Source organism: Cherax quadricarinatus, chromosome 15 (genome assembly GCF_038502225.1).
Source record: "Cherax quadricarinatus isolate ZL_2023a chromosome 15, ASM3850222v1, whole genome shotgun sequence".
Taxonomy (NCBI): domain Eukaryota; kingdom Metazoa; phylum Arthropoda; class Malacostraca; order Decapoda; family Parastacidae; genus Cherax; species Cherax quadricarinatus.
Window position 1 is genome coordinate 1118348 of NC_091306.1, and position 12216 is coordinate 1130563.

The window sequence follows — 12216 nt, forward strand, 5'->3', positions numbered from 1 at the left end:
GTTTTCTCCGTGACCCAGATATTTAGATGAAAGATAAGAGAAAGGTCACCACAGACAGGTAACGCCTCTCCAAGCAATCACACTACAAAAATATTGATAGAATGTTTTGCTGATTGTACCCAGTATTTATGGTTTTCTTTATCCCTTTCCGAATAATAGTTACATTTTTTAATTTTTATTTTCAGATATAGCATAGGAGATAAGTGTGTATAGGGTGGGGGGATGCGCATGCGCGAGACGCGCTCATTCGTTCCTTGTCCATGGCCCATGAGAATGATTACAGGTGTTGCGTGATCAGCGTTCACTTTGTCATATTTACAGTAAGCATTCCCGAGGGGTGACCTGGAAGTTGTTGCCAGATTTTTTTCTGTGTTGTTCTTTTTACTTTTGTCTTCCTCCAGAGTATTGGTTTTGTTTCGTTGATGATTCGCGAAAGCCTCATGCTTCAAATTTCTAATGGTGGTGTACAGAAACTGGAACCATAATTCATGTAGCTGTCATCATGGGAAGGTTTCCCATACCCAAAGATACAGAACACTTCTCAAGATTCCTGGAATGGGCCTGTTAACTATCAAAAGCCTCTGCTGCATGACTTCAAACGTTGATTAAAAAAAGTACCTTCTACTCCTTCGACGGCGGAGAGTAAAGCTTAGTTATGTTTGCCACTTTTGTCTGCTAAAATGAGTAGAATTTTAATTACTGTTAAACGACTTTTAAATATTTTTAAAACACAGGATTGTCTCCATTAAGTCCAGTTTGTGTGCAGGAAAATTTGTCACTGTACTAAATAAGTTTAAAAATTTGGAATCACTAGAATCCTCAAAATAACTAGAGAATGCCTTTTCAGAATGGATTAAAACTTTCAACACAGTTATACTTTCCAGAAAGTAAAATTCGGGCTGTTACTGGGACTGCGTAAGTCCCAGTTCACCAATTTTGTTTTAATAGTCTCCTGCCTCATAGGTACTGTCGTACCTCTCCTTATACCTGTGTATTGTGTGTTGCAGCTGCTTCTTTGTTTAATCCATCTCACTTTTTGAGCACTCTGAGGCTGAAAAATATTTCCCGTAGCTCGTTTGTTTTTATTTTTATCTGTGTTCCTTGTCCCCGAGAACCAGTTCACACGCACATTCATAACACTATACCGTGTTTCGATGCTGCTTATGTGAACAATGCTTAGAAAGCAAGAGAGAGCGAAAGAGAAAGCAAAAGAGCGAGAGCGAGAACAAGAGCAAGAGAGCAAGCGAGCGAACGAGAGAGAGAGAAATAGAGAGAGACGAGGACAGAGACTCAGAGACACAATCAAAGAGAAGACAAACAAAAATGCCAGAAACGCTATAAACAATACAAATATAGAAAGAAAATACAAAAGGAAAGTGGAGTGAGGTCAAGTGGTAAGAGGTAGAGGAAGTGGAGAAAAACGTGGAGGAGGAAGAGAAGCAGGATAAAAGAGAAGGGGGTTGAGAGGGTCCCTTGAAATAAGTGGGGCGAAATGAGATCAAAGAGCCCGACGTAATTTCACTCTCTGTTATCAATAGCAAAATTTTCTTTTACTATCCTGGGAGTAATGAGTCCATCCCGCGTACCTGTCTATTACTCCAAACTTACGCCTCTAATCTTCCACAATTAACCTGCAAGATGAAAGCCTCGCTGAGGGGTGGCACTCAGTGCCTCTTCTTCGCTCTGATGCAAGGGGAAGAGGGGGGAAAAATGATGCGTTGCTACTCATTTGAGGCATTGAGCATCTGGTTGCCATCGTTACTCCTGCTGCTGAATTCACTGTTGATGCAGCACTTAGTGCTGCTTCTGTAATTGCTGCATCTGTTACTGAGTTAGCCGTTACTACAGATGCAGCAGTTATTACTGCTGTTCCAGCTGCTACTGTAGTTATTGCTGCTGAGCCTGTTACTGCTGCTTCTACTGCTGTGCCCACTACTGCAGTTTCTGTTACCTTCACTGCTACTGGCACTCACTAATACGCCATGTACTGCCTCTGCTGATACATCCGCCTCTGCTGTTGCTACTGGGTGCATGATGAGGAGCGGAAAGGTACCAAGTGTTGCATGGCTGATGTATGCGTCGTGGTGTGCACCAGTGCTACACATACTGTCTAGTGCTCGTTATCCAAACTTGTCAGGTGTGAGTTAGGTGACTTTCATTGTTACCCAGCATTCAGCCTCGCCACCTTCACTGCGTGACTGTTAACAGGAACTGCACGCATTCTTAAGCAGTCACTGTTCCGACATCGATGATTTCCAGCAATGATTCACCGTCCCTTGCCAGTCTCTCGACACGTAAATGTTATAGGTACACAAAGGAACACTAAGTTGATTTAATCTAGGAAAACCAAATAAAGTCGAACACCTCGACTTATAGCTGATCAGAAAAGACATTCTTCAATTATTTAACAGAAACCAATCTGATTATTACAACTGGTTCATGATAACTTACAGAACCTAACATCAAGAAATTGTTTCCTTCGAGGAAACACATCAGCACTAAAAGGGTGACCCCTAAAATGGGAAAACACATTCACCGTCATTTGTTTAATCGTTTTTCCTCCAAAATTGGTAACATTACAGCTCAGATAGCGCAATATCTTCGTCCATCCTTTAGAGTGAGGGCACTGTGTCCAGTACTTCCCACCTCCATGACACAAGTGTGTTTAGTTTCTCTGAATCCCATTAGCAATGTTTATATCTTTCTCACACTCCAAGTCATGAAAACCACTTTGCTTCCACCCATTCCGATCTAACAAGCTCACCCAAATCTTCTTGGATGTTCAAGCACTTAGTACTCAAAACCTCCTTTACACCAGTCCTCCAACCCTTCCCCCCCCTTCTCTCTCTCTCTCTCTCTCTCTCTCTCTCTCTCTCTCTCTCTCTCTCAGCCTATGCACTCCCGGAGTCATCAAGACATTGCTTTATCAGTTCCATCCCAGGAGCCGCCTGGGACTACGATTGTGATAAGTCAGCGCGAGAAAGTTCCACTCATTCTCACCAGAGGGGAAGTGTCTCTTCATCTCTTTCTATTCATGTCTTATTTTAGCGGGGGATGAACTGTAGCTTTTGGGTCAGCATCTTTAGGTTATATCGTGAATGACGTGTCATTTTATTAAATGAACCCCTGGATGTCTTCAAGAAGACGCTGGACAAGCACCTACAGTCAGTACCTGATCAACCGAGCTGGGGTTCTTACGTCGGTTTACGTGCGGCCAGCAGTAACAGTCTGGTTGATCAGACCGTGATCCATCACGAGGCCTGGTCTCAGACCTGGCCGCGGGGGCGTTGATCCCCGAATCCCTCTCCAGGTATACTTTCAAGGTAAGGAGTGAGCTTCCACTGTCACTGTCCAGTCTGGATTAATCCCTTCACTTCTTTAATGCTCTTACGCTTTTTAACATGATCTTTGTGGCTCGGTAGGGCGGTAGTCACTTTATGTTGCCTCTTCTTCTAGTTCGTTACCTGTCAAAAAGAAACATCTGATTCTTCGTTGTCTAGAAACCGGATTAACCTGCATGATGTGATGGTATCCTCTCTTGCTCTTCCTTTCTTCAAGATAGCATTTCTTGGCCATCTTGTTTCAGCTCAATCCTCTCGGATCTCGCACCAGGTGTGAATGTATTCCTTTGACCTTTCGCAAGTTTTGCTTAGTGTTTAACAATAGTCAGGCATAAATTTTTGAAAGCCATTACTCACGGTGAGGGGAAAATTGGCTCTCCCGGAACAGTGATACATTATATAATATTTACCATATCGACAAACGGGATATAGTTACCGAGACAAATCACGCACATAAAGAACAAAATGTTAATCAAAAGAGTAACTATCCAATCCCCAACAATCCTGAGTCAGTCAAAATTAAAACATTGCAGTATAATATTGGAATAATTCTGACAATCAGGTGAGCATGGCATATGTACAACAGTTGGACAAATTTATTGTCAATACTTTTCATCTCCTCTGCAGGCTTCTTCAGTCGAATCCAAAGGTGACTATTTTTATAGCTAGCAGAATCAGTGGAAAGGTAAAGTTGACGTGATCAGACCGTCAGCCTTGAGAAGTGTTCGGTTCCAGAGTCTCGATCCAAGGTTAGGTTAGGAAAGGTTTGTCAGGAAACAGAACAGGTTTCTCCTGACGCGGATCTTCGTCAGATGATGACCCGTGGTTGGAGCTTTTGGTCATCTGACCGAGGCCTTCCGTTGGCTAACCGATTAACCCCTTTAAAAATTAGTTATAACCATTTCTTATTATCTCTATCAAGGTGATGCTGAAGCGTGAGAAAGAGTCTTTCATACTGAGGCCGGAAGTACTGTGATGAACAGGAGCAGCCATTTGTAGAACCAGGCTTACAGCCTGTCCATATCCCTTTGTAGTGTGCACTCACCTAGTTGTACTCACCTAGTTGTGCTCACCTAGTTGTACTCACCTAGTTGTACTCACCTAGTTGAGGTTGCGGGGGTCGAGTCCGAGCTCCTGGCCCCGCCTCTTCACTGATCGCTACTAGGTCACTCTCCCTGAGCCGTGAGCTTTATCATACCTCTGCTTAAAGCTATGTATGGATCCTGCCTCCACTACATCGCTTCCCAAACTATTCCACTTACTGACTACTCTGTGGCTGAAGAAATACTTCCTAACATCCCTGTGATTCATCTGTGTCTTCAGCTTCCAACTGTGTCCCCTTGTTACTGTGTCCAATCTCTGGAACATCCTGTCTTTGTCCACCTTGTCAATTCCTCTCAGTATTTTGTATGTCGTTATCATGTCCCCCCTATCTCTCCTGTCCTCCAGTGTCGTCAGGTTGATTTCCCTTAACCTCTCCTCGTAGGACATACCTCTTAGCTCTGGGACTAGTCTTGTTGCAAACCTTTGCACTTTCTCTAGTTTCTTCACGTGCTTGGCTAGGTGTGGGTTTCAAACTGGTGCCGCATACTCCAATATGGGCCTAACGTACACGGTGTACAGGGTCCTGAATGATTCCTTATTAAGATGTCGGAATGCTGTTCTGAGGTTTGCTAGGCGCCCATATGCTGCAGCAGTTATTTGGTTGATGTGCGCTTCAGGAGATGTGCCTGGTGTTATACTCACCCCAAGATCTTTTTCCTTGAGTGAGGTTTGTAGTCTCTGACCCCCTAGACTGTACTCCGTCTGCGGCCTTCTTTGCCCTTCCCCAATCTTCATGACTTTGCACTTGGTGGGATTGAACTCCAGGAGCCAATTGCTGGACCAGGTCTGCAGCCTGTCCAGATCCCTTTGTAGTTCTGCCTGGTCTTCGATCGAGTGAATTCTTCTCATCAACTTCACGTCATCTGCAAACAGGGACACCTCATAGTCTATTCCTTCCGTCATGTCGTTCACAAATACCAGAAACAGCACTGGTCCTAGGACTGACCCCTGCGGGACCCCGCTGGTCACAGGTGCCCACTCTGACACCTCGCCACGTACCATGACTCGCTGCTGTCTTCCTGACAAGTATTCCCTGATCCATTGTAGTGCCTTCCCTGTTATCCCTGCTTGGTCCTCCAGTTTTTGCACCAATCTCTTGTGTGGAACTGTGTCAAACGCCTTCTTGCAGTCCAAGGAAATGCAATCCACCCACCCCTCTCTCTCTTGTCTTACTGCTGTCACCATGTCATAGAACTCCAGTAGGTTTGTGACACAGGATTTCCCGTCCCTGAAACCATGTTGGCTGCTGTTGATGAGATCATTCCTTTCTAGGTGTGTGTGTGTGTGTGTGTGTGTGTGTGTGTGTGTGTGTGTGTGTGTGTGTGTGTGTGTGTGTGTGTGTGTGTGTGTGTGTGTGTGTGTGTGTGTGTGTGTGTGTGTGTGTGTGTGTGTGTGTGTGTGTGTGTGTGTGTGTGTGTGTGTGTGTGTGCTCATTTATGGTTGGACTGGTTTAGTTTTCAGCTCTTGATCGTATCTCTTTACTTGTCACTTGCTGTCATGTCTATTCTTAAAACTATGCATGGAGCCTGCCTACACTACTTCCAGGACACCCTCGGGCAGTAGAAACACTTCCTGACGTCTCTGTGACACTTATGCGTCCTTAAATCTTCAGTGTGCCCTCGTGAATCTGTTTTCCGCCTCTCGAATAGTCTATCCTCGTTCACCTCACAAAATCCTCTTACAACTTTGAATATTTTTATTATGTCTTCCTTCGCTCTTCTTTCGTCTATTGTTGTCAAGTTAAATTCCTTTAGCTTTTTCTTATAGCTCATTTCCCTTAGCTTTGGAAATATTCTGGCTACATTCCTCCAAATTTTCTCTAGTTTCTTAACGTATTTGATCAGGCCAGTGTAACGTAGCTTATCAGGCAAGTGTTTCATGCTGGTGCTTCATTCTCCAAGATGAACCTGAAGTATGTCGTATACTGGCTGACTGGTGTGTTCCTCTATCGATATACTCTTCACTATGTTCACCTCTAAGCGAGGTTTGAAGTTTCAGACCCCCGAATGTGTACTCAGATTCCGACCTTCTTACCCCTTCCCCAATTTTTATATCCTTGCATTTGCTGAGGTTAAATTTCAGCAGTCATTTACCTGACTAATCCTGCAGTTTGTCCAGGTCCTTTTATAACCTTTCTTTGTCCTCACTAATCTTCATTGTTCTCATTATTTTTAGTTCATTTGCAGAGATGTATCAGACTTTATTTCTTCTGTGATGTCATTCACAAATACGAAGATAAGGGAAGCTGGATTCTTAGGCCCTTAGCCTGTCAAGCTACGCTACGTCGATCAGTGCATCAGCGTAAAGAAGGAGGTCAAGTAGTGGGAGTTAGAAGTGATCAAGGTTCCAGGACCGAAACGTTTTCTAATAAATATGTTATAGTGTTTGCTTACGTGTCTTTCTAAACCAACTTGTCGGTATTTATTACCAAGGTTTATACCATTTATAATAATACTGGTAGTCTTGGCAATACTAGATGGCGTAAGTTAGTTAGTGTTAGTAGCTGGGATGGTGGCAGTGGTGTTAGCAGCAGTGATGGTGTTAGTAGCAGTGGTTGTGGTGTTAGTAGCAGTTGCATTGGTGTTACCAGCAGTGATGCTGTTCTTAGCAGTGATGGTGTTAGCAGCAGTGGTGGTGTTAGTAGTGATTATGGTGTTGGGTGCTCAAGACGCCAGACTCAGGCACTTGTCATAGATACAAGACAATTTTATACCCTTCTCAGCACTATCAAGGAGCACACTTAAGCTGTGGTCCCTAAATACTTCAGGGGAGGGTGTGAGCTGGCTACATATAGTTTTGGTCTGCTCTCGTTTGAACAAAGAAATATGTTGCTTGAACTATCTTTCAGGCTTACACTAATCTCGAAACGGAGAATAATCCAGGATTAGACTGCTTTGCTTAGAAAATCCTCTGGACCAAAATTTGATGACAAGCTTAAGCCAGCCACACAAGATTTTTGTGGGAGTTTAGCTCCCACAAAAATCTTAGCTTCACAAAAATCTTAATAAACTACTGAAATTTGTTCAAGAATTCCACGGGGTACAATCAATTATAACTTTACTGAATCACTGACAATAACTTTGAGGACCGAACTTCACTTATGACACATACACTCTGGTATCTTCTCGTCGGTTCAGTCTTGTAACACCTCAACTACGATTATTACATTCATGGGAAAGTACTAAATCTGTAGGGGTCATACAGCGCCTAGCTAATGGGATGCAATGAAATTTAATCCAAGGAAAAGGGTAAGGCCCTAATTTCTTGGACCAAGACACCTTTAAGATTTTTTTAGTTACTACTAGTCGCTGATATGCACAAATTCTGTACTAGTTTTAACTGCGATCAGGAATAAAGTCAACCTCTGCCTGTGGCTGCCTTCATGTGGTCACTGTGTTCAAGAGTTTATGTTAAGGGCTTAAGAGATTGTACCTAAAAAGGAATTTTTACTCTTGTAGACTCTCCCATGATTCATTATGAAAATGTGGTCCTACCCGTGTTTTAGGCCTGGACTCACTCCATAACCGATATTGTACCAAATTCCGAGCGTAAGAATGTCTGCCTAACTGACCACTGAAATGATCAGTTTTAACAGATGCTAATTTAGCCTCCATATTAGAAAGAAGTCTGGAAAGTTGATCTAGACGATTTTAACGCTGGCAATTGACACTTAACGTTGATTTGGTGTTTCCCTTATATGTGGTATTTCCCAGGTGAGCATTAGATCAATGATCTAATGTCGTCCGATCATCGTCACTTTAACTATCGTTGTCATCTAGTTTTAACCTGGAGACCATTTTTTGTGTGGTTCCAAAGACGTTATATGTGCTTTTTAAATTTCCTGACGCGACAATACCCTAAATAGCTGAGCACTATCTTATGGTACTCACTTAACTTTAAATGTAGCAAATATATACCTACAATTTATACTTACGACTTATCACATGTAATATCTCATACTTGCTATTTACACTTTAAAACACTAGCTGAAGAAGTTTGTCAGGTCGACCCCCGGGTAATATTTGTGGGTCCCTTAGCGATCTTATGGGATAAAAGTTTGTTTTACACTCTTTCAGTCCTATGAAGAGAACTTTCCCTTTAAGAACTGTTGGCCGGCATCATGGCACTTCCTCTTCCTTGAAAAGCTCAATTGTAACTTTCCCCTACCTTAAATCTCTGATCACCCATGACTAAATTTCGTGCATTTCACTTAGGTAGAACCTAATTCATAACTAATTAACGTTAGCTATGTAAGGTGTCGACTAAGACAAGTACTGTGTTGCTAAATATAATACATTTAGCACCTAGTAAACTTTGCCAAGTTGTCAGTCGGTATATATGAGGCCAATTTAAGCACTTTACTAGTTATAACTTATACTCCAATGTGTGACAATCACCTCTTATGACGCTGTAAGTCGCGCGAAATCTTAAGGATCCACGAGAGACCCTCAAAAGAACAGTCATTTTAATAAATATATCCCCCTTCTCTTTTTTTCCCTCGAGATATAAATAATATAAAGAAGTGGTCAGCTGTCACGAGGGTAGTGCATATGGGTGCCCAAAGATGGCGCTGATGGGCATAAAAACTTGTGTTCACTGCGGGTCGGTGTCCAGTTGTCCCCAGCGCCTCCCCTCCATCACATGGTTATGCATACATTGAAATTTCGTTGTTTGAGCTATGTAATAGATCAGCCGTGTTGTCCAAAAATGCTTCCTATATCTGCTGGTTTTAAATGCTTGATTTTTTAATTAGTTTATTGCCTGAGTTTAAGTTTAATTTTGTGCGTGTTTGTGTTTTGGTGTGAAAATTAACTATACGTTGTATTTGCTAATTATTATGATATTATGCTTTATTACATACGAATACATAAATAGGAGGATTTGGCGGTGGTGGTGGCAGTGGTGTTAGTGGTGGTGGTGGTGGCAGTGGTGTTAATGGTGGTGGTAGTCGTGGCTGTGGTGGCGACAAAAGTGGTGTGTCGATCGCGGGTGTCGTGGCTGTGGGGGTGGGGGTGGTGGTGTTTTATTAGTCAGGAAACAAATGTCTCCTGACACTGGACTTTGTCAAATAATCACTTGTACCTGGTGAAGCAACAACTGGCCTTTTGGAGCTAGATGTTGCAACCCATGGATCACTATCTAGTACATTATATATATATATATATATGTATATATATATATATATATATATATATATATATATATATATATATATATATATATATATATATATATATATATATATATGAGAGAGAGAGAAAGTAATATAACAGAAAAGCAAAATGGGGATTTTAATCATATCGACGGTACAAATTATTTTACTGTGGCTGCGTTTTGCCAGTTCATCATGCCAGAATAGTCTAGCCCTAAAAAAGGGAGATTAAAATAATTTATTATTGTAAATATATGGTGATATAAACGGCTGGGTCTATATACACAGCTACTCGGTGCATATACATTGAAAGACACTCTTTATAATGCATACAATGTTATGTATTATTTACGTGTGTATGTGTGCGTGATTTTATAAGGATGGGGTTCAGTTCGGTCTTCTGGAGAGATGAAATTATTTATGAGTCATTCTTGGATCTGTTGATACCATCTTAGACTGAATTAGAAAGACACCTTCTGGTACCTGGACACTGGTAAACCAGCAGGTGTTTACAACCATCCTTAGTCTAACTCCATAGTAAAATTTAACACTGCGCACCCTAGAGGAGTGGTGTTTTTCTATGCGTGTGTCGAAGATATTATTCATGTCCGCAAGGACATTTGTGTGTTATTCACGCTAAGCCTCCGTGGGTCCTTCAGATCACCGAAGGAGGCTCGACTCCTCGTTCTTAAGTTACGGCAATAGTTATTAGCAATAAAGTCACCGTGCACTTCTGAGTGGTCACTATACATCCTTTTAGCGAGTTGTAAATATACTAGGCTTTCGTGGTCTTAAATGTACAAAGATAATGCTGCTAAAATTAGACCAGGTTAGTATGAACCATAAAGGGAGTCTAAAGATCATACAAGATCAAGGTTTTATGGAAAATCAAGGGAGCCAAGTGTAGTACGGAACGTCATGTGAAACCAGGGATTATAAAATGGAACCTTAAGTGAAGCTAGGGATTATAATATGGAACATCAAGAGAGACCAGAGTAGTATGGAATATCAGGCGAGACCAAGGTAATATGGAAAATCATTTGAGACGAAACATCGAATGAGACGAGAGTATAAATCGGCAACCCGACTGCCGGATATCAATCATCCATACTCCAAAGGGTCAACAGCATCCCAACTGCTGCACAGGGATCATCTGTACCTCAGCCATACGGCCATCGGAATCCCTACTGTCGTACATTAATCATCCGCGCTTCACCCGAAGGAATAACGGTACTGCGACTGCCGGGAAGCATTCATCAGTGCTCAAAATATTTGTGTGGAAATACTGGCATCCTGCAACTCAGCCATAGGTCAGTCTGTTTCTAAGCTATCCTTTTTATTCCTTCTACTACCATACTGGCCTACTTATTTTCAAGCTTATTTAAATGCGTTTTTAATTAAATATTTTTCTAATAGTTTAATCAATGTTATCTTCTTTGTTTATATACGAACAGGTGAGTGCTAACATTTTTAAAGTACCAAGGAAAGAGTTTGCCAATATCAACGCCTGAGACATAATAATAGCGACTAAAACACGGAGACTGTTTTGAGTTACTGTCTCTCCTCAGCTTCCTACCATATAATTAATGTTATACAATACCGACAAATATTTATTGCTAAAACGTTTCACCTGCACAGTCCAATACAGGTGCCTACAGGAGTGGAGACAGAAGCAATAATAGTTTTAACGTGTTCTTTCCATCAAACATAAAACATAGGTAAGCGGCCTTGAGCAGAAATGAGGCTAAACAGCTGAAGTTGAAGCCACAGACGAGCATGTCACACCAGTGGCAATATAAACACAAATGCAGTATAATGTGATCCTTTATTGACTACGTTTCGCCCACACAGTGGGCTTTTTCAAGTCACAAACAGAACTACCTGGGGTGGAAGGAACCCACCAACCAAAACGATCTTCTCCACTTCTACTCTCACCACGACACCAAAACCAAACGTGGTGTAATTATAGGCTTCTTCCTGCGTGCACTCAGAATCTGCAGCAACGAGTTCCTTGAGGAAGAATGCACTATAATTGAACAGGTATTTTCCAAACTCCACTATCCTCGTCACTTCATCAGAGACTGCAGACGGCGAGCACTAAACATCTTCAACACACCCAGAGAAGACACTGCCGAGAAGAGATACATAGTCCTTCCCACCAACTCCATTGCCAAACATGTTTCCAACATCTTTGCCAAAACATCATTCCAAGTATCTACCTCCACAACCACGACCATCAAGGACATCACCAGTAGTAGGCAGGACAAGCCTCCATCCTCTGCAGGGGTATACATAATCCCTTGTAATGACTGCAACAAGTTATACGTGGGCGAAACATCAAGGGACCTCCAAACACGTATTTCAGAACACCAATACGCAAGCAGGTCTGACGACACAAGGAATGCCTGCGTACAACACCGTAATTCACACAACCACTTGATAAACTACAGAAACTCAAGACTTATCGCCACAGAAGACGACACCCAATACCGAAGAATCCTGGAATCATCACTTATTTCTATATCCGACAACTTCAACCAGAATAGTGGCTTCTATAACATAGCTGAACCACTTGCCAAGAAACTTCTTCATCGCTATCCCACATAAGAACACTGTAGA

The 12216-nt window shown here is 42.1% G+C and overlaps 1 protein-coding gene across 2 annotated transcripts in view; it reads left to right on the top strand.

Moving 5' to 3' along the window:
• LOC128692125 (troponin C) overlaps positions 1-12216 on the top strand; it is an 81424-nt gene that overhangs the window by 41282 nt on the left and 27926 nt on the right. Inside the window, exon 1 of one of the 2 annotated variants that reach the window (XM_053781142.2) lies at positions 9011-9089. The exons of the other annotated variant lie outside the window; for it this stretch is intronic. Within the exon in view, the coding sequence (XP_053637117.1) occupies positions 9087-9089 (3 nt within the window). The 5' untranslated portion in view covers positions 9011-9086. Of the gene's footprint in view, positions 1-9010; positions 9090-12216 lie in introns of those variants that run through there. 2 annotated transcript variants of the gene reach the window in all.